Source organism: Dryobates pubescens, chromosome 7 (genome assembly GCF_014839835.1).
Source record: "Dryobates pubescens isolate bDryPub1 chromosome 7, bDryPub1.pri, whole genome shotgun sequence".
Classification (NCBI taxonomy): Eukaryota; Metazoa; Chordata; class Aves; order Piciformes; family Picidae; genus Dryobates; species Dryobates pubescens.
The window spans coordinates 6,673,633-6,696,036 of NC_071618.1; the positions used below are offsets into that span (position 1 = coordinate 6,673,633).

Below are 22,404 nucleotides of genomic sequence, written 5' to 3' on the forward strand. Positions count from 1 at the left end.
ATTTGGATACCTCTTGAAACTTTTCATAATGTCTTCTAAAGTATGTGTATCTTTCTCTTTTCTTTCCTTCTTGGACATCTTAGTCTAGGTCTGTGCTTAACTGTTCTATTTTGGTAGATAACTCAGGAACATATCTGGCATGATAAAGCTGATTAAAAGCAGAGTAGTGCAGTGCAGTTGGCATGTAATTGAAAAGCCTTTTCTGCACATACAGCTTGCATTATTCAGGTCACATCTGCATTAGAAATTGTTGCTGGCATAGGGATGGCACCTATGGGTTATGGTTTCTTGAATCAGCTTGGGGGCACCGGCAGCCACATCAGGAAGAAGAGCTAGAGAGAGTGGAACCATACAAGCGTGGTTGCAGTGTGCAGAGCTGAAGTGCACATGTCATTCTTGGCAGTGCCAGTGAGGGGCTTATTGCTGTCTTCCTCCTCCAAACAAGCCTAGAAGCTGACAGCTGTACTGCCTAACCTAAAGTCTGTCATACCAGCAGAAAAGTGCTCTTGTTAATGTAATGGATTTGGAATTGAGGAACAGATACAGCAAGTTCTTTGTTGGCAGGACCACTTTTGTACAGCCCAACATGAGGCTTGTCCAGGAAAGCTATCTAAGGTAATTTTTCCTTCACTAACCCAACAAGTATCTTCCTAGGATAGAGCTTCTCTGCAGACTTAACTTCCACTAGCAGTGAGCCTTTGTGCTGTGAGCCTTGTGTTTGCCTGACTTCATGAGACTCTGTGGAGGTGCAGCATGGGCGTGGTTGGTGAGGGAGAGATGCTGAGACTGCACTGAGGTGTTTGTGCATTGACTCTAGGCTGTCCAGGGTTTCAGTCTGTCACGTCATCCAGAGGTGAAGCCTTTGACAGTGACACAGGAGTGATGCTATGTGTAAATAAACTAAAACAGGCTGCTTTGCTCTTACCATAGGCTGTTCCGGAGGCATCTGTCAGTGAGAGCTTTTCAATGAGAGTGTAGCCCAGGAATTCAGACTGTAAACCACAATACTTCTCACTTGTCTGACTCCTCAGCCTTCTGTGTGCTGCAGAATCAGTGAATATTTGGTATTAAACACTGAACTTGGCAGGTGGTACCATACTGGGAGAGGAAGGAGAGAAACAGAAAACATCTTAAAAGATGGAGTTGTGGAGGGGGCTGGAGACTTGCTTATCTTGACTTTATGCTGAGAGCTGGGTTGTGTGCAAGTATCAGCAGAAGCAAAACCTGAAGTCAAGCTCATGCCCCAGTTGCTCTGCTAACTCAGAGCAAAATGTTTTCTGTGCGGATAAAAGCAGAGCTTGGGAAATGTCTGAATCAGCCAGAACTCTGAAAGATAAACATACTCTTAATGCAGACAAAGCCATCATGGATTTATGTCATTTTGAGAGTAGTTAGCACGTATCAAGCTAAATGCCTCTAAGGAAAAAGGTTCAGTAGAACTGCTATGACTGGGAGAAACTCACTAATGAGACATTGGTGGACCTGTGCCTGGTCCATGCTAGCAGCATGCTCTGATTCCTGTGGAGCTGCACAGATCCATGCTGTTGACAGCAGTATCACTGCTTCCAAACAGCTTCATCAGCTTTCCTGCAGTCTGCTGCCACAGTGATGGAGATGGGGGCAGACCTGTGGCTGGTGCATGCTAACAGAGTACTCTGATTCCTTGGAGCTGTACAGATCCATACCATTAACGCTGGTGTCACTGCTTCCAAACAGCTTCATCAGCTTTCCTGCAGTCTGCTAGCACAGTTATTGGCTATTCCTCCAAGGAAGCTGATCTGTAAAAGGCAGTGAATGGGTGCTTTTCTTTCTACACCCAAAAAGTCACACAGATTAAGTTTTCTAAATGGCAAATAGCTTACCATTGGTTTGGGAAACCTAAGGACTTATTTAAGGGGTGCTGCGACTTGAAACTTGCACGTGATGGTTAGGAGCTGTTTTCACCACTGCTTCACCTGCAGCACTGTCTGAGGGCTTGGAGTTATATATGCAGCTACAGTAAAATGGCCCTCTTGTGGAAACTGAAGAATATAGTGCTGGGGACCTGTTTGCAAACCTGCATGTGCTGAATTACAACAACAACAACAACAATAATAACAATAATAGTAATAATAATAAAAGAACAGCTGATAAATGGCTTGCCAGCTTTGCTTAAAGGAAGAGAGCAGCACAGCAGACTTCTTCCCCTCTTTGTAAAACAGTACATGGCAGCTAGTTCATCATTGTGGACTGGGAGTTCCATCATCTCCAGTTCCACCCTTGGAACTGATGAACTTCATTCCTATCTTTTTAGGAATACCATTCTTGAGCTGTATTAGTCTGCACACTGAGCAGTCATACAGACGAACAGAGACCTCATACAGGTTGACTCCAACAAAACTTACCCAAAAAGTGTTTATTTAACATGCTCTAAGTTGAACCTGTGCTATAATTTTTATTTTCTTTTTTTTACAACTCATGTTACAGGTAATAAAAGATTTAAGTTTGCTTTCTTACTGAGAATTGCACCATTAGCTTCACAACAGTAGTAGAAAATGTCATTTACAGGGTGAGAAAAGTTGTGCTGAGCTGCTGAAAGTGTAGGCTGCATTTAAATCCTCTGTGTTCTTGGGCTTAAAGGTGAATTTGCTTTGATAGTCTAGAGGATTTGGCCTCCAGTGCTGTCTAGTACCTTTTGGATTTTATGTGTTGTCTTGAAAGTGATGCCCACCTCATAGATACACACTGATTCTTCTCCACTTATGCAGCTGTATCTTTGCCTTCCTCGTTTCTACCTTCTGCACCTGATGTACAGTTAAAACCAAGAAGTCAAGTTTACAGTAAAAAACACAGGTTTTGAGTGGGAAGTATTAAGCCACAAGCATATTTAAACCTACAATACAGTTCAGCTTCTATGTGCAACCAAGAGCTGAACCCATGTATCGTAGATGCATTTGATCAGTTCCTGCTGTGGTTTCAGCTGGGTGGGGTAGCCTTTTTCTCAAGTTTCTGAAGCACTCTACAAAAATACAACCATCAAAGTCTCTTTAAAATCACACTAGAAAACAAGACATGTTTGTACAAAAACTTTTCTAATGCTCTACATGCTTACAGCTGTCTTCCCCCTATTTTCTGCCCATGCATTGCTGTTTATCAGTCTGCAAATATGATTGGTGAACTGCACACCTGATTCTATATTCTAATATGCATAACACAGGCTAGCATCTCTTGGACAATGGATCTGCTTGGTAATTTTTGTATAGGCATGATACTGGCTTCCAGGATATCAGGACAGACAGAATTCCTGATTTTTAATTGGATTAATTGTAAAATGTTTTTAAAAGTGGGTTTGGTCTTTTTTTCCCTCTCGAGTGCCTCAGGACATCTGTTGTACAGTTTATTCAAAACCCAATTATAAAAGTGGTACTCCTTTCCATGTTTGTTTTTTTTTTTTCCCTTTTGTCAGTGTAAACTGAGAGTACTCTAGTAACATTAAAGTTGCCTCTGTAAAGAAAGTATCTAGTTACCCTTGGATATGATTATGTAACCACCACTTTTGTGTAGTCAGGAATCTGTGTAGTCAACGTGTTTATTCATATGCACGAATGTTTTCAGAATCAGGGCTGAAGTCACTGCTGGTAATTAAAGGCTGCAATTTTCCAGAGCTTTGTGCACATAACATCAGAATGCTTTTGTATCAGATCAAGTTCTTAAAGCTTCCTCCTTTTCATTAGGTTACAAGACCCAGTAGCTACAACAAGAAATCCCATTTTGATATTGAAGATGTTGACGAAGTTGACAAAATGGAGATTAGGTAATGTAAGACATTTTATACTCATAAAGCTGTCTGCCAAAGCTGTGCAATATCATAGCAAACTCAGTTTTCAAAGCTACAAACGTGGTTTTACTGCTGATAAACTGGGGTGAGTCTTCCTCGCTGTATTTGTGTGTTCATTTACCTCTGTTGTCCTGTAGATTTTATCTGAGTATGTTTGATGGTTCTGCTGTGGGAGAGATCCTTGTTATTTTCCTTGGTAGCCTATATACACTGTGTGTATACTAATGTATGGTTGTCATTAAGCACAGCCTTTTATGTCTGAGTTCTCCCTCCCTTCCTTCCTCCCTCCCTTTCTCCCCTTTCAGTTTCCCAAGAGAGCCCAGAAGCTCTATGACTTTCTCTGTTAAAGAGTGTTTTCTTTTATCACTTTAATTTTTGCAACTCATAGAATGCCCTTTTTCCCTAGAAGAAAACAACTTGGAGTTTCTCTGGGGCAGAGACAATTTCTCTTCTCTTCTCTTTTGCCTCTCAGACTTTCTTGCAAGGCTGACTATTATACATGTAAAATCTATTGCACAGGAAAGAAGCAACTCTGATTTCAAAACCAAAACAGCCCCAACAGCTGCTGTGGACTTAATACTGTTTTAAAGCCTGCGTAGGTTCATCAAACTTGTCTGTGGCACAGGTGAATAGAAAGAGTGGGGAAGAAACAATAGCAGGTGCTAAACCTAAAGGTATCACATACATCATAAAGTCATATACATTGAAACTTAGAGGCTTAGGCCATCTGGTAACCTGGATGTAAGAAATAACCCTCTCCTTTATGCTAGGATTCAGAGGAGGAAAGGTTGAGGGAGAATGGTGGCACCTTCATCCACAGATATTCCCACTAGATAGAGACTGACTGCTTTCCTCTGCAAACATGCCTTAGTACCTTCAGATGCACAATTGGCTGTAAGGAAAGAAAGGGAGACCTGTAGTAGGGAACAATATTTACTCCCAGCAGGCAAGTCACATCTATATTCACAAATGAATGGATGAGGTCTGTTTTAATTCAGTGGTCAGCTGCTGGTACATGTAGCTTCTTAGTGTAGCATTGCAGCACTAAAAGATCATTAATGGGTTTCTATTTGCCATAGCTTTCTGAGACAGGAAAGGAAAACTATCATATGTGAGAGAGGTGAGAGCTGTGCTGTTTCTCAGAGAACATTTGCACCAGGCAGTGCAAGAGTAGCTGATTTAAGGACAGCTCACAGCCAATTGGTAGGAGAGAAAGCAAAGGCCCAGGTTCAGTGCCATGCTGCTTTGATGGCATTAGTGGTGCAGTGCAGCAAATAGCTTAGTACCAGACCGTATTTCCGCAAAGTTTTGCGTGATGTAGCCAGGTGTAAAGTAGTGTGTCCCATATCCCATGGGATGTACATGATGAAATGGACAACTGAGCAGTGCCTTGGGAGCCTCAGTCTAGTCTTTGTAATCAAGGTGCTCATCCATGTGTTGATTTTTTTAATGAAATCTAGATTCTTAATAGTTTTGTGACTGGAAGGGGATCCTGGACATTGGTTTACACATGGCTTAGTATTTGAGTTGATTATTATTTTGACCTACTGGTCTAAATGGAATTATACAGTCGTTTTACTTTGTGTATTTTCTGCACAAATGACTGCAGTAATGGTGTGTGTAGAGCTGAGCTTCAGAAGAAGAATTTCATTCCTTAAAACCAATATATTACAGTGTGGTAAAGATGAATATCTTGTGAGGAGGCGTGCAAAATAGTTGGGAAAAGATTAAGCATTTAAATAATAGACAAAAGCAGATAAAGTGTTAGTCTCGGTTGGGCAAACTCTTTGCTCAGAGGTTTTGTCCCTTACAGGACAAGAGTGTTTTTGTTTCCATCTCAGGTTCCCCCTCCACCCCCACTCAATTCTTCTGGTCTTTTAGTCAGAGTTACATTGCCCCCATGCCCTCTGGACAAGATCATACAATTTATGGGTTTGAGGATTTGTTTTCTTTTTTTTTCTTTCTCCTGAGAAAAATATACCATCTCACAGGGTAAAGAGGAGACTTAGTCTCTCAGGATTTCTCTCTAAAGCTATGAAAGTTTCTCTTTTTTGAGTGGGTGTAGGAAGTTCCAGGCAGGGCATATAAACACTTTGAGACCAGATGTTCTGGTGAATTCATTGTTTCTCCTCCCCCTCTCTGCTGTTTCTGTCTTTCTGTGACTATGGTCTGACCAGTTTCAGAATAATACTTGTCATAATTTTGTTTTTCACAAAGCTCAGGAAGCAGTAATTTGTAGGCTCTCAGAGCTGTGTATTATGACTTTTAAAATGCTGTTTGTGCTTTGTATTCCAAGCACACAAAATGATGTCAGAATTTGCACACCCGCTTTGCTTATTGTGCAACATGAGATCAACCTCGAGTTACTAGTTCCTCTCCTACAGATTCTTTGCACGGATCTTTCTCTGTAGTTTGCTGTGGGAGAGCACCCTTTGGCTGCCTGTGTTTCAAAGTCTAATTGGTGGTAGGCCTTGTGAAAGAATTTGGACAAACTAGAAACTGGTAGCCTGTAAATACACAATAAATTGTAAGTTGGACAATGCGTAAATAAACTTCTCCAAAGATTCCTCTCCTTCCGAAGCAGCTTTTAGCTTTCTGAATTAGTTAGCAAGGTATTAACCAGCCAGATAAGGAGAAAAGGGAGAGGAGGTTGACCTTTCAAAGGAGGATTGTGGCGGTGTGGTTTTTTGTGCTTTTGTTTTTTTCCTTTTGGGGATTCTTGCCTTGCAGAAATACTGTCAAAATATCAGAGTTTGAAGAACTTTACCCAGCAGGCATGCAATGTGAGCTGATGGCGTGCCTGGTGTATGAAACTTGATGCATGAGACACTGTTGAGAGATACAAAACTCAGAGGATTTAAAAGTGACATTCTCTGCAATTCCATCAGGCAGAATAAACCTTTAGCAGGACTGTCATTATCCATTCCTTGACGAGCCAACTGTGACTCGCCTAAGACTAGGAAAGTTGTGCATAACTAGATGACTTTGCACCTTGTCCAGATTAAAGTTGCTCTTCTAAAAATCACAGTATTTGGAACCCCATGCCTTTCCCTATATATCTGTTTTTCCCTCAAAGCTTAAGGCACATTGTCACTTAGCTGCAAAATTCTCAGCTGCTCTTGTTTTAAAATAAAAATGCCTCTCAAAGGAAACTTTACAATAGGTACAGCAACAACTGCCCTGGAGTTTGAAGCTGGGTATTGCAGCATTTATCTGCAAATGCCAAATTAGACACCAGTACTTTTACTTTGAGTCTTAGTGCAGTTGGTTTACATCCTAATGTTACAAAGCATGTGAGAGGGAAGTAGTACTATCTAGAAATACATACCAGAACTTTCCAAACATGAGGGACTGAGTACCAAACACTGTGTAGCCTTCAGTAAATGTACAGATTCTATGAGGTGGTAGAACAGGTTTTGAGCATCCCTACAGAACTAGTTTAGGTACAACAAATTTCTAAGCTTAACATAGTGAATCTTGCTTAAAGCTAGAGCACTGGCAGTCAGGTGAGGTCCCTGGTGACTGGAAGAAAGGAAACATCACACCCATTTTTAAAAAGGGTTGGAAGGAGGACCTGTCAGCCTTACCTCCATGCCTGGGAAGGTCATGGAACAGATCCTCCTAGATGCCGTACTGAGGCACATGGAGGACAGGGAAGTGATTCAAGACAGCCAGCATGGCTTTACTGGGGGAAAATTCTGCCTGACTAACCTAGCAGCTTTTTATGGTAAAGTGACTATGTCAATAGATAAGGGACAATCTATGGGTGTGATCTATCTGGATTTCTGCAAGGTCTTTGACATGGTCCCCCACAATATCCTACTCACCAAGCTGGAGAGAAATGGATTTGATGGACTGTTCAGTGGATAAGGAATTGGCTGGATGGTAGCATCCAGTGGTCATGCTCAATGGTTTGAAGTCCAGATGGAGAGCAGTGACAAGTGGTGTCCCACTGGGACCTGTACTGTTTCATATTTTTATCAGTGATATAGACAGTGAGATGGAGTGCACCATCAGCAAGTTTGCAGATGACACCAAGCTGAGTGGTGCTGTCGATACACCAGAGGGACGGGATGTCATCCAGAGGGACAAGGCCAAGCTGGAGAGGTGGACCCTGGTGAACCTCATGAGGTTCAGCAAGAGCAAGTGCAGGGTTCTGCACCTGGGCTGGAACAATCCTCACTATTAGTATAGACTGGGGGATGAGGTGATAGAAAGCAGCCCTGTGGAAAAGGGCCCAATCCCTGGAGATACTCAAAGTGAGGCTTGACAGGGCTCTGGCAACCTGATTGAGTTGAGGATGCCCCTGCTTACTGGGGGTTGGACTAGGTGACCTTCAGGGGTCTCTTCCAACCCGGACCATTCTATGACTGTGCAGACATTCAACCAAGTTATTTAAAGCTGCTGCTTAGGCTCTAGTAATCCCAAATTAGACCAGGAGTGATGAATTGAGTCCTTAAATATCTCTACACGTTTTTTCCTCTAGCGTCTGTTTTACCTGTATTTTTCCATTATCTGGGACAGCCAAACAGTTCCCTCTGAGTCTTGATCAATGTGGATGGTGGAAACAGTACAGATGAGAAAAGGGCAGGCTGGATTATTTTTTTTTCTCATTAATGTTTCACGGAGGTGAATTCCAAGACTCCAGAAATCTAAGGCATGATCGTCTCTTCACTGTTTGGAGGGACCTCGACCGACTGGACAGATGGGCAGAGTCCAATGGGATGGCATTTAACAAGTCCAAGTGCCAGGTGCTGCACTTTGGCCACAGCAACCCCATGCAGAGCTACAGGCTGGGGTCAGAGTGGCTGGAGAGTTGCCAAACAGAGAGGGACCTGGGGGTGCTGATTGACACCCGCCTAAACATGAGCCAGCAGTGTGCCCAGGTGGCCAAGAGGGCCAATGGCATCCTGGCCTGTATTAGGAATAGTGTGGCCAGCAGGAGCAGGGAGGTCATTGTGCCCCTGTACTCTGCATTGGTTAGGCCACACCTTGAGTACTGTGTCCAGTTCTGGGCCCCTCAATTTAGGAAGGACATTGAGACACTTGAACGTGTCCAGAGAAGGGCAACAAGGCTGGGGAGAGGCCTTGAGCACAAGCCCTATGAGGAGAGGCTGAGGGAGCTGGGATTGTTTAGCCTGGAGAAGAGAAGGCTCAGGGGTGACCTCATTGCCCTCTACAACTACCTGAAGGGTGGTTGTAGACAGGAAGGGGTTGTTCTCTTCTCCCAGGCAACCAGCACCAGAACAAGGGGACACAGTCTCAAGCTGTACCAGGGGAGGTTTAGACTCGAGGTGAGGAAAAAGTTCTTCACTGAGCGAGTCATTCGTCATTGGAATGTGCTGCCCAGGGAGGTGGTGGAGTCACCGTCCCTGGAGGTGTTCAAGGGGAGATTGGACGTGGCACTTGGTGCCATGGTCTAGTCGTGAGGTCTGTTGGGACAGGTTGGACTTGATGATCCTTGGGGTCTCTTCCAACCTTGGTTATACTGTGACACTGTGAAAAGATTATTGTACAGTTTTGAGACTTTCTGCCTCATAGGCTTGAGGGGGATTTCTCTTTTTTTGAATTGGGTTTTGTTTTACTGTATTATGAATCTTTTAAAAATTACTTATTTTTGTTACAGAGTTGATCTTTGGAACGCCAGTAACCTGAAGTTTGGAGACGAGTTTCTGGGAGAACTGAGACTCCCTTTGAAATTTCTCCGGCAGTCTAGTTCTTATGAAGCATGGTATTTGACATTTTTCTTTTGGAGAATAAATTGGAACATATGTTTTCTATGGAGACTTTAATTGCTGTTATATGATAAAGTTTAAATGGATTAAATGTGTATCTTTTTTTTTTTTTGTGAGGAAGCCACCACACAAATGCAACAAGAGGTTTTGATAATGTGGTTTAGAGATTTCAGTCTGCCTCTGTATGGTATGTGGGAGTATAATATGTAGTCTTTATGATGTCATTTGCTGCAGTTCATCAGCAATGTCGTAGTTTCGGTGGGTAGGGGGTTTTAGTCATATCTACCTAAGTCTTTAGGATCAGACCTTTACATGTTGCAGTTGGTGCAAAATAGGCTGGCAAACTTAATTAAGAAGTCTGATTCAGATCTCTGAAGAATTTGATACATGTGTAAGTATTATGTGGATTTGTACACTTTATATATGTTTGTGTGTAGCCTGGGATAATTTCAACACAAAGTTTTTGTCTTCTTTTTTTTGTGTAACAGGTATTTCCTGCAGCCCAGAGATAATGGTAACAAATCATTGAAACCTGATGACCTCGGCTCCTTAAGGTTAAATGTGGTTTACACTGAGGACCATGTTTTTTCCTCAGACTATTACAGTCCACTTAGAGATCTCCTGCTAAAATCTGCAGATGTTGAGGTAATTTGTTTGCACTGCTTGTTGTTTACCTGCAGGTGGTCCTCACAGGGGTGCCTGACTATTTGTCATTCCCTTGGTGGGACCATTGTTGTGTAAATATCAGACTTCTGCTTCTTCCTCTTCAGACCTGAGGGCCTTGTTAAGCTCTGCATATCCCTGATGCATGTTTTCAGTCCTTGCAGAGAAGATCTCTATTTTCATGCAGTATGGTGGGTGAGGGCACACCCAGGAACACCAGTGGTTTTAGCAGCAGCATATTCTCCGTGGTTTTCTAATTTCACATGTGAAAATGCAAAGTAAACTTTAGTCTGGTCAACAAACAAAAACCCCCAAAACAACTACAACCTCCACTCAAAAAAATCCCCCAAACCCCAAAAACCAAACAGCAACACCCCCCCCCCCCCCCAAAAAAAAAAAAACCCACACCAAAAAACAACAAACCCACACAAAACCACCAAACCCCAACAAACCCAAACCAAGAAGTAGTCCTTAAATGTCAGAAAGCTCGACCATGTGTGCCATTATGTATACTTTCAGCAGTTGTAACAGTACTTTTTTCAGTAGTACATGAACTGACTTCTGTACTTACACTGACTTGAAATGGAGAAGGGTTAGAGTTCTCCACTTGCTTCCAAGGTGACAGTGACATTCAGTGAAAAGACAGCTATTAAAAATGGGGGAGGAAATAGAGACTGTACTATAATGGTTTTTAAATTGCTGCCCTCTTGTGATCAGAGCTTAGAGCCAATAAAAACTAATGTAATGCCCACCCATGGTATGTACAGGCATGTTTGGGTGACTGGCTGGTGCAAATGTTGTGTGGGGTTCACCACTAAAGGAGCTAAGGGATAAAGAAAGAATGGATGCTTGTTTTGGACAGATCTCTGAAAGTGTGTTTTTTTCTTTCCGCTGTTCAGCCTGTTTCAGCATCAGCTGCACACATTTTGGGTGAAGTTTGCAGAGAAAAACAAGAAGCAGCCATACCCCTTGTCAGGCTTTTCTTACACTATGGCAGAATTGTGCCTTTCATAAGTGCCATTGCAAATGCTGAAGTGAAGAGAACTCAGTAAGTACCAAAACCCAAATTACTATCAAATATACCTACTCCATATAGGCTAAGGTTAGGATCCTCTAATGAAGCTGCAGAAGTGTATGTAATTTCCTCCCAGCTGAGTGGCAGAATGCATTTGTAAATGCATTCACTACTCCAAAGATCTGGTTATCTTGATTTTAGGAGGAATTCCCATCATGTTTTGCAAAATCTACTTGCAAGACTATTATAAAGTCTGAAACCAGGGATTTTTACTCCTCACAGTCTTAATTATATTTGATGATAACTGTGAAATTCTACATTACCTTCAGCTGTTCATATGAAATCATTGCAGCTTTATAGGGTGCTAATACATCATCTAGTGCTGCATAGAATTGTTTGTAGAATTTGTTCAAAGCAAAGTTTCTTCCTAGCATGAATGTTTTAAGGCAAGCTGTGTGTCTAATCTTTCCAATTAGAGGGCTGAAGAACAAAGATAGGATTGGATCTGGCAGTGGATAGCAAAAATAAAACCTTTTTTTCTGATCACTTCCTATAAGTCTTGTTAGACTTACTGGTCAGCTGACAATTTAGTAGTGTAAAGTCTAGTATTCACACCAGGCAGGTCCTAAAGAACATTTGTTACCACAAGCCTCATGCTTGTGTAGTTGTGCTCTTGACTGACAGTAGAAGAGACAATTGGATTTTGAAGAAAAGTGACAAATACTGACTCTAACAGTTTCCTCAGTACAAAATAAAGGCTTTGTGTGGGTTGGCTTTTTTCAGTGTGTCTGGGAGACAGAGTGTTTTCCTTCCTTTAGGTAGGCGTGTTTTATTCTGTGCTGCAGGTTGGCTGAAACAGCTTAGTTGCTGCAGTATGAGGAAATTTGCTGCTAGTCAGATACACTCCTGTGGCAAAGCAGCAAATACAGTGTTTGTTCTCAGGGCTTTCTGGTATTGGGAACAGACAGTGAGCTTACTTTTATATGAAATAAAACAATGTATCAAGCAAAGGAATTCATCCCATTATTCACTGGTTGTAAATGGGTGCAACTCTGCTAATCTATAAACAGAAAATGCATTGGTGTATGTGCAATAACAAGGAAATTACTTCATATTCAAGTCTGTTGTCAGTAGGCACAGATTTTTGATCCTATGGGTTGCTGGGTTGTAGATGAGAGCATTGATTATGTACCTGTGTAACAGAAATTACCACACAAAGAATTGCAGGTACAAAATTAATGTGCAATTACTTGCATTCTCAAGATGCAAGGTGCAAGAAGAGTGCACCTAGCAGTGCAGCTAGCTAAGGCTTAATGAATTATAGTGGGTCATACATCTAGCAGAATAATTGTGTGCAAGCAGATTTTCAGAAAAATGAGTCTGCATGGCACCAGCTATCCACATAGTTCTCTGCACTGTGATTAATAGTGCTATCTTAGGACTCTGCTCTAAGTCACTCAGATGGCTATCTCACTGGAATGGTGTTTGCTTCTCCTTCACATCTTACAAGTACTTATTTTGTGGTAGAAAGTAGTAGGTCATGTGTGAAGTTCAGTGTTGTTAGGAGACTACTCAGGTTTACACTGTTCAGTAGCACAAGACAGACATGTTTCCCCCCATTTATATTGTAAACCCCTTTGATTTGGGCCTGCCTGTTGCTATGTGTTTGAGTGGTGCACTGACCACACTGTGCTAATGCAAAGAAAAAAATCTGTCTTCCCTCCAGGCTTGCCACAACTACTGTTTCCCACATTACTGTTTCTCAGTTACTTGGAAGTGCACTAAATGCTATGTGTCTGCGTCTAATGGCAGGCTGGTGTCAAAGGGAGCTTTTGCTTGTGCATTTAAATCTAGCCTGCCATCACCTTTCACCACTTTTTGTTATTTCTCCATATTAGCAATTTATTATAGAGAGACTAAATTACAGAAAATTGTTCACTTTCAGAGATCCAAACACCATTTTCAGAGGAAACTCATTAACTTCCAAGTGCATTGATGAGACAATGAAACTGGCAGGGATGCATTATCTGCAAGTCACACTGAAGCCAATTATAGATGAGGTAAGAGCAGTTTAGACTGTTTATTTGATAAAATGTCACTTGTAAAAGGCCTTCAGAGAGCAGATACTGTTTATTCCTTCCTGTGTGGAGATGACTTTGTAGGAATAATGCTTAAGAGCCTGCTTCTATGTTAAAATCCTGTGTTCTAGTTTAGCCACAGCTGAGTCACTCAATTCAAAAATGGTGGATTGCTCTAAAGGAAGAAGAAAGTTGCCATTTATTTAACTGAAGTACTCTGGTGTATAAAATCTAACATTTATGTTGTTTCTGAGAAATTAATAAAGTAATAACTTAGACAAATAAAGAATATTTTCAGCTGGGAGTTTCTGGGAAGCTGTAAATAAGAGAGTTAATCCAGTGGGTATAAAGAAATACAATTATTCTTAGATAACAGTGTGTGATGCATGTATTGTAACAGTGGTTTCTTATCTATCCAGTCCAGAATGGTGGATGTGGGTATTTTAGTGCAGTAATTGGGCAATAGTTTCAAACCACAAACTTCCTTTAGATGATTTGACAATTTCTTCAACTGTTGACAGAACAAGAGGACACAGTCTCAAGCTGCACCAGGGGAGGTTTAGGCTGGATGTTAGGAAGTAGTTCTTCACAGAAAGAGTGATTGGCCATTGGAATGGGCTGCCCAGGGAGGTGGTGGAGTCACCATCACTGGAAGTGTTTAGGAAGAGACTGGATTGGGTGCTTGGTGCCATGGTTTAGTTGATTAGATGGTATTGGATGATAGATTGGACTTGATGATCTCAAAGGTCTTTTCCAACCTGGTTAATCATCTCTCCTCTCCGAACCTCTCCTCTCCGAACCTCTCCTCTCCGAACCTCTCCTCTCCGAACCTTCCTCTCCTCTCTGAACCTCTCCTCTCCTCTCTGAACCTCTCCTCTCCTCTCTGAACCTCTCCTCTCCTCTCCTCTCTGAACCTCTCCTCTCTGAACCTCTCCTCTCTGAACCTCTCCTCTCTGAACCTCTCCTCTCCAAACCTTCCGAACCAAACCGAACCTCTCCGAACCTCTCCTCTTATGTTTCATTAGAAAATGTTAAGCTTTTGAAGAATATATAAGTGTGTGTGTATATGTATATATAAATACAAAAAAAAAGTTGACTGTTCAGGCAGAGTAGGACATATCTGGAACAGCCTTGCTTGAATGATTCTATAGGACAATTCTTCATTTGAAAAAAGGGTATGACAAATCAATGCTACATTTTTGGGGCAAAAAAATCACATGCAATTTGCTTTCAATGCTGTAACAAAAGAGAAAAAAAAATGCAATTTATAAAGTTGTTGTTTGTCTTGTACCTCAAAAATCTAACAGGTTATGCTTCTTACAAAACTTCTATTTGAAACTGAGCTGATATGTTAACTGTTCGCTTTATTATTTCCCCCCTAGATCTGCCAGGTCCATAAAACCTGTGAAATTGATCCTGTGAAATTGAAAGATGGTGAAAACTTGGAAAATAACAGGGTATGCATTGTATTTTGAAGATCTAATCTCTGTTTACACTATCAGGTTTAACTGAGATCCTCAGGTGTTTGGGATTGCAAATAATTTTGGAAACTTAACACTGGCAACTGTTACAGTTATTTTACAGTGGCTTTATATTATGCCATGAATACAATAGCTTTAGAATGTTAATCACTTGCTCTCCTGCCCTTGAGGACAAGGGTAACAGCCGGTACCTCTGCTGGTAGCATAGAATATGGTGCTATGAAAATTAACCATGTGCCATACAGCCATATCACTTCCTGTTTGGTTTTGATAGGAGAACAGTATTTTTACTCTTACTTGACTATGAGCATTTACCAGAGAAAGTACCATAGAGTGTGAGATTTATTTTGCAAGTATATAATGCTGAGAGTCTTTTAATGATGCCATTATGCATAAACCCAAGAAGAGCGCTGCTTTCCACAGCAGAAAATTACACTAATTATTGTCATGGTTCTTGCATTTTCCAGGAAAATCTGAGGCAATATGTTGATCGAATTTTTACTGTAATTACAAAATCTGGTGTAAGCTGTCCTACAGTCATGTGTGATATTTTCTTTTCATTGAGAGAATCAGCTGCCAAACGTTTTCAAGGTGAGTTTCTATATACTGTTCTATTTCACATGACTGGTAGCTTCCAGGTGTAGACAGGCAGGCAGTCTGCATGATCCTTGATGGATTTGGTGGTCGAGCAATAGCTTATCCAGAATACCATTTGGAGTGTGTATTAGTGCTTCCCCCCGCTCCCTGATTATGTTTTACACAAAGAACATGGATTTTAATGATTGTACAAGTTTTCTTTTAACATCATTCAAAGAAAAACATTTTAAAAGAGCATTATTTATGGTTTCAATATTTGCAAAGTATGCTCAGTTTTCAAATATTCAGGATTTGTAATGGCTCATTCTGCAGACTCCATGCAGCTGGAATGTTTTCTGGGTTTAGGCCAATCTGTAAGTCTAATCTATAAATTATAGGAGTTACTACAAGCTCATTGCCCTACAAGGCCCATGTGCTAGAAAGATTTTTCTGTCAAGGGAATTCTTTCAGCCCGTTTATAGTTGCTTTGACTGTGGGAAGGAGCTGGCAATGTAAAATGAACAAAACAACCAACCTATGTATTTCCATGAAGGGAATCAGATTACAGTAAGGAAGTTTCAAAGAGTAGTAAGAGTTCAGCTTTTAAACAGTCACTTCATAGTAGAGAAGCTCAAACAGAAAGCCACTGACTCTGCTGCTATGCTCCTTACATAAAAATAAATAAATAACCCCACATCTTCTGTAACTACCAACTGTCATAGGTACATTAGGAGTCTGTGCAGCACTTGTCCTCAGGGCTATATTGAGATAACTGAGAGTTGGCCTCAGTGCTGAACATTTCATAAACTATGTAAATTATTCATCCTGCTGTAGTAGCATAAAGGGAATAGCAGACGTTTGAATGAAATTCCCTGTGTGACAGAAAAGTGAATGGTGTTTTTCTTGTAGGCTGTGTTGTGAACTACTTTTAAAGGGCTGCCATTGACATTTCTTTGGCTTATGCTAGCTGATCTCTGGATCCAAATTCTCCAGCATCCATTAATCCTGTAACATGCAAATACATACATTTCCAGCACTTGCTTGAGAGAGCTTTCTGAAGGCATTCTGATCATTTCAGAAGGTTTTAAGGAAGGATTATTGAAATGCTGAGTAGAGGTCTTTTTTAAATAGGTGACCTAGATGTGAGGTATACAGCTGTCAGCAGCTTTATCTTCCTGAGATTCTTTGCTCCTGCCATTCTTTCTCCAAACCTCTTTCAACTTACACCACACCATCCAGTAAGTACTGTATTATTTTTTTCTGGCAATGTATACAGTTCTGTCACTATAGTCTGTCTATAAAGATTATTTCTTCAGTTCTTTAATAGCCTTTAGAAGAAGTACCTTTGTTAGTTTGATCTGCTGTGCCTGTCTTGGCTATGAAGCATATATTAAATGACTATGTATATGAGAACTTGGGAGATATGGGAGGAACAGTGAAATTTAAGGACAAACAAGTCTGAGGTGCTGTGGGAAAGATGATCACTGGCTTCATTTTTGTTGCATTACATTGATACTGGATTGATTGTCAGCAACATGAGAAGTGTTTTGGATGCTAAAGAGTTCATCCAAGAATTTTAGCTATTCTTACTGGGAGTGGAGAGGACCTGTTTCTATTTTGCAAGTGATTGCCTTTGGTTCTAAGAGCAGTAAGGTAGCTATGAAGCATGATAAGAGTCAAAACCCTTAAAAAAAAAAGGCTACTTTTTTTGCTGTGGTGTTTTATGGGGTCTTTTTTAATTTGATGTTACTTTTCTGAAAGTGAAATAAGAAATGTAGTTTACTTTCTATTCCATTACTTTAAATAGCCAATCCATATAATACTATTCTCTTTCTTAGGATCCTCAGACTTCTCGAACTTTGACACTTATCTCTAAAACCATTCAAACATTAGGCAGCCTATCAAAATCTAAATCTGTAAGTATGCTGCTTTCATTTAACAGCTTAATTTAGAAAAGTGATTTTCTTTTTTTTAAAATGATATTTTATCACTCATTGTAATTAAGCTTTTAAAATGCTTGAGTTGCACTAGGCTTACACAAAACTGGTTATGTTTGCCTTGATTATAAGCCTCTCATGTGCACAGGAAAACTAAATCTGTCTTAATCTGAACTCAGTTCCAGTAAAGCAAAATTATGTGATCAACCTAGAAATCTGTTCCAGGGCTCTTAATTTCTTCCTTCTGGAAGATAGTGATCAGGAAAACCTGTAAGTTCTCTACTTGCCTCTGGGACATGATAATAGCTCTACAGGGCTGATTGTTTCCGCATTTTAAAGCTTAGCTGAGGAGAATCACCCAGTAACAATGAGGGCTGTGCTTTTCTTTTTATAGCAGTTGGGTTTTCTGCCAGTCAGTGGTGAGATTAAATCTAGACACCCATGCTCTAGGTATTTGATTCAAGTAGAACTTGTGTACCTAAGGCACCACACTACTGTTTGGGGTCACTGATGGTCTAGTTAGGATTCACAGAGGCAACTGTAGATGAATCCGTACCTTGATTATGAATCCTTTGAGTCAGTAGAATTTCTTCTCCCACACTTTTTTGTCAGCATCTTTCAGGACCAACATTAAAAGCCAAAGCAGAAGTTTGAAGCTTTTGAAGATCGAGTTATTAACTGTAGAAAATGAAATGCATTCTGCTACCTCATTGAAATAAAAATACAGTACTACTGAATGTGTGCTGTACAATATGAAAGCAGTGCTTTGCTTATTTTATCTCTGGCCAGAAGAAAAACCCCACTCTTATCTCTGGTGGCTTGCCTCATGCTCTACTGCTGTTAACAATAATATTTTCTGAATAAACTGTATTATGATAAGTATGGGTTTGGCTTTGTATTTCAGGCCAATTTCAAGGAATCCTACATGGCTACTTTTTATGACTATTTCAATGAGCAGAAATACGCAGATGCAGTAAAAAATGTAAGTAGTGCATGTGGATGTTCTGAACTAATATTCAATGAACTTACCAAATTATGTGCGTGTCAGCAGTAGAATCTTTTTGGATTTACTTCTACTTTATAATTAGATTGGATTAACAAACTGCTGTTTGTTGAGAGCTTGACATATGCATGCTTTATTGGATGCTGCAGATCTGTAATGAATATTGTTTAAGCCAAAAGGAAGTGAAAGATACTTATAACAAAGGAAAAAGCACAAGAAATGTTGCTCATCTACAGTTTTTCTGCGCACAGATCTTCTGTGCTGTTTCTAATTTACAACCCAGGAAACCCCCTTCCCCTCCTCCTCCCCAAATTCCTCAAGCTTCTGCCATTATATTCTGTTTAACTAATTTTACAATACTTTCTTGCAGAGCTCTATGCCATACAAGCACTGAGGATTTTAGGTTCATAGTGCAATCCTGTAATTTTTATCTCTACTTTTTGTTCACCTTTTAGTTTCTAGATTTAATCTCCTCTTCGGGAAGGAAGGATCACAAGAGCATAGAGCAACCTATATTGCTTAAAGAAGGGTAAGCATGCAGCAAAACCCTCCACTTGTGTGTTTGCTACCATTCTAAGGCAGCGATCTCTTCTTCCCCTGCCATTCCATCCCATCCATGCATTCAGAGGAGAGTGTAGAAAAATTCTTGCATTGCTTTTTTTTGGGTTTTCTTTTTTGTCTCTGAACTGCAGTGAATAAGAGCTCTAAAATTCTCCTGTGAAGGCAGATACTGAATATCTTAGTGATGGCAAAGCCTGTGAATGGAATTTGCTTTTGCTGCCCTGTGAGATCCATATGCTAATCATTATTATTTGAACTAGATGATCTTTAAGGTCCCCTCCAACCCAAATTGTTCTATGATTGTCATGCCCATTTTGAGGGGAATTTGTGATGTATTTGAACAGTTTAAGTGCTTCACTTTGGCATATGGAACATGCTTCCAAACATATTAGTTTTAAATACCAGTTGTTGCCATTTTTTGTGTTACTTAACTGACTTGTGATATTGAAGTGCACTTTGGAAACAACTTCTTTGAGCTGGGAGGTAGAAAGTAACAAATCCAGATTCATTCTGTCAGAGCTTAATAAATTGAAACAGTGATTGAAAGTAAGCTTTTCTGGTAGCTCCAAGTCATGCAAAATTTAGGTTTTTGGTGAGAACACGACTACCCCTTCCAGTTAACCTCTGCAGTTCAATTCACTTCTCTAGTAAGCATCTGCCCCTCAAAGCAAGCTTGTCTAATTTAATTCTGTAGCTGTATCATTCTTTTGGTTTTGAAAATAAACTTATTGTAACATTTTCCCCTGTAATTCTGAAACGTTATTTTTTTCTGCCTCTGTCTTTCTTTTGCTCCTGTCTGATTTTTTTCTGTCTTTTCTTGCTCGGCCTGTGGCTGCTGTTGTAAGGACTCTTAAACTAACAGTAAAGAAAGTTGATGGTAATAGTTCATGCAGGTAAGATGGTAGGGGCAGTTGGTGCTTTGCTGTAGCAAAGGCTTCCAAGCAAGGCTGACAGCATGTCCTTCCTTCACAGCAACAGACTTGTCTGACTTAACTTAACTTAGGGGAGAAAATACACTGTTTAGCAATTCTGAAATGCCTGTGTAAATCCAGCAGAGAACATTGTGTTACCTGTTTCTTGATGTTGACCAACTCTTATTTATGTATTTACTTGCTTGCTTAATTATTTCCCTTCCTTAAACATGCTGTAAATAGAGAATAAAAGACTTCTATGTTTAGGCAGAGGCTTCAAGAAGCACTAAAACTTGCTTGACATTCAGTGTATGCAATACTCCCAGTCAGCTCACTGGAAGAAATTCAGAAATGGCTTTACGTTTTCTAGGCACTTCTTACACAGCATTCATGTAAATTGTTCTCAAGGGTGAGCAGTGGCCTTCAGCTGTCTGTTTTTCCTGGCATTTTGTATTACTGCCATGTTCTGGCTTGGGGAGTGGATGGGAATTTTCACAGCCTTTGATTTGATTCTTTTCCAGACTGATTGGCTGGTTCATCAGGTTTCTGTCTGCGATGTTTGTTTGGGTTTTTTTATCTCTTTGCTCCTATTAAGGGTATCTAGATGGAAAGCTATAGCATATGTACTTTTGAATGAAGGTACAGTACCAAAGATTAGTCACTGGCACTTGAGTTTTTTGGCATTCATCATGCCATTGCTGCTTAACAGCTGTCTGCCTGATTCTCTCCAAGAGGAAGAGAATTAAAAGGAGAACTAGCCCTGGCCTTCTTGTAGGTGAAAGGAGCATGCTGATGTTCCCAAGCAAGGCCAAGGCAGATCCAAACTCAGACCTACTGCAAACATGAGAAGCAGCAGTGTTTCCAACAGTGAAACGGGGTTTATCTTACACCTTTTTTTTTGCTTTGTGCTTCTGACCATTTGCTCTGACTTCTCACACATTCTGTGAATGTTAGAAACAAATCCTTTAAGTTGACCTTTATAACATCTGTGCCTTTGAATGCTTGTCACCTATCTGTGGGAAATAAAAGCACAATCTTCTCTTGGCTGTGTCAGCTGTGAAGAATGTAATTAGAAGTGTGCTTTTAGCTCTGCAGTATGGAGGTGGCATTTTTCAGAGGGAGGGTCTGTAAGAGTTTACAGTTTTAAATCACCTTTTAAATGTTGGTATGAAAAGGAAGAGAAACTAACTTGATGAGCGTGTTGTCCCTTGAAATTTACCTTAACCTGAAAATATGATGACTTCTGCCAGTGAGCCTGGTGATGAACTGAATCATACGGTCCTATTCAGTATTTCTCAAGTAATCCAAGATTAAGGACTGAGACAGTAACTGTCTGACCATTTTAAGAATGTGAGAGGTGTGTAACTATAGGAGGTTTTAAAAAAATCTGTTGCTGTATACAGTCTGTGTTAGTTTTTGGCCATACAACTTGGAATGGATAGCAGGCACCAGCCCAGCTGGTTGCAAAACAGTTAAAGAACTTGGGTTTCTATCTGAGCTTTAAACAGATCTGCGGTTCAGTCAGATGCAATGTAGTTGTTTCTGACTGAAGACACCAGAGGTGAGAAACAGTATTAGCTATTCCAAGCATTTTAGCTCTGCTGTTGAGAATACTCAACCAAAGCACTCGCTGTTCTCTCTGTGTGCTCTTTGTGCTGTGTAGTGCCTTCCTACTTGATAAAACTACTCTGTAGTATGTAGTTTTGACTCGCTCCATTATGCAGTTCTCTGTATTTGACACAGTAGCTGATGTAATGTGTAGAGTAGCTGTTACCAACTCTCTACTGCATATGCATACACATTTTTTCTCACTAAAATTATGCTGAGCAGTATGAAGTCACTAGGCTTTTCAAAGTCACCTTGAAGCTTTTGGATTGATTTAGTGGCTAGGAAGGTGGTAGATGCATCACATTTTCTTGTAAGCTAATTCAAGTTTGAAATTAATTAAAACTGACAACTCATTGAATGAATGCCCCTCCTCTGCCAAGACGGGGGGGGATGAAGGGCTCTAGCTTGAAGCAGTCAGATTGCTTTGTGCGTTACTGAAAACACATTTCCAACTGCAGCATCAATATGCAATGGCAAATGGAGCTGTGGAAATCCTGATTTTATTTCTAGAGCTTGGGAGTGACTAAAGCATGTAAGGGTATGGTCCCAGATGACTTACACCTGTCTTTTAATTATTAAACATACTATAAACCTTTTGGGCTTTCTCACAGCTTAAAAAAGAAAAAATAAAGGTCAAGCTTAGCAGAGTAGTACTAACTGTGTTCTGCCCTTTTACTGCTGTTGTAGGAAACCATTTAGCTGGACTTACACCTGAGGAAGGGGCACAAACTGCAGTTCAGCTAACTAACTAGAACACTTATGTAGACTACAAATCACGCTACATGTTTTGCCCCTCTTAACCTAGATCTGGAAGGAGGACAGGCTTGACTAACAAATGCACTAAACCTATCCAAATGCAACTTTTCTTTCCTTATCAAGACAAGGCCTCAGTAATTAGAGAACACTGTGTGTCCCCTCCTAAAGCTTTGCAAGTACCTTCATGTATGTATGTATATATATGCATATATGTATATATCTATATACATAAATGCATATTTTATATGCATGCATATATTTAT

At 40.4% G+C, this 22,404-nt stretch overlaps 1 protein-coding gene across 6 annotated transcripts in view; it reads left to right on the forward strand.

The window, feature by feature from the left end:
- The window catches only part of RASA3 (RAS p21 protein activator 3), a 148,823-nt gene that overhangs the window by 115,754 nt on the left and 10,665 nt on the right, over positions 1–22,404 (forward strand). For 3 of the 6 annotated variants that reach the window (XM_054162875.1, XM_054162881.1, XM_054162879.1), the window contains 12 exons: positions 3,714–3,793; positions 9,444–9,548; positions 10,041–10,197; positions 11,115–11,263; positions 13,158–13,290; positions 14,691–14,765; positions 15,257–15,380; positions 16,497–16,603; positions 17,204–17,281; positions 18,207–18,284; positions 18,761–18,834; positions 19,712–19,759. In XM_054162875.1, coding sequence (XP_054018850.1) covers positions 3,714–3,793; positions 9,444–9,548; positions 10,041–10,197; positions 11,115–11,263; positions 13,158–13,290; positions 14,691–14,765; positions 15,257–15,380; positions 16,497–16,603; positions 17,204–17,281; positions 18,207–18,284; positions 18,761–18,834; positions 19,712–19,759 — 1,208 coding nt within the window. The remainder of the gene's footprint in view (positions 1–3,713; positions 3,794–9,443; positions 9,549–10,040; positions 10,198–11,114; positions 11,264–13,157; positions 13,291–14,690; positions 14,766–15,256; positions 15,381–16,496; positions 16,604–17,203; positions 17,282–18,206; positions 18,285–18,760; positions 18,835–19,711; positions 19,760–22,404) is intronic. The other 3 variants (XM_054162876.1, XM_054162877.1, XM_054162878.1) reach the window with 3 other exon arrangements.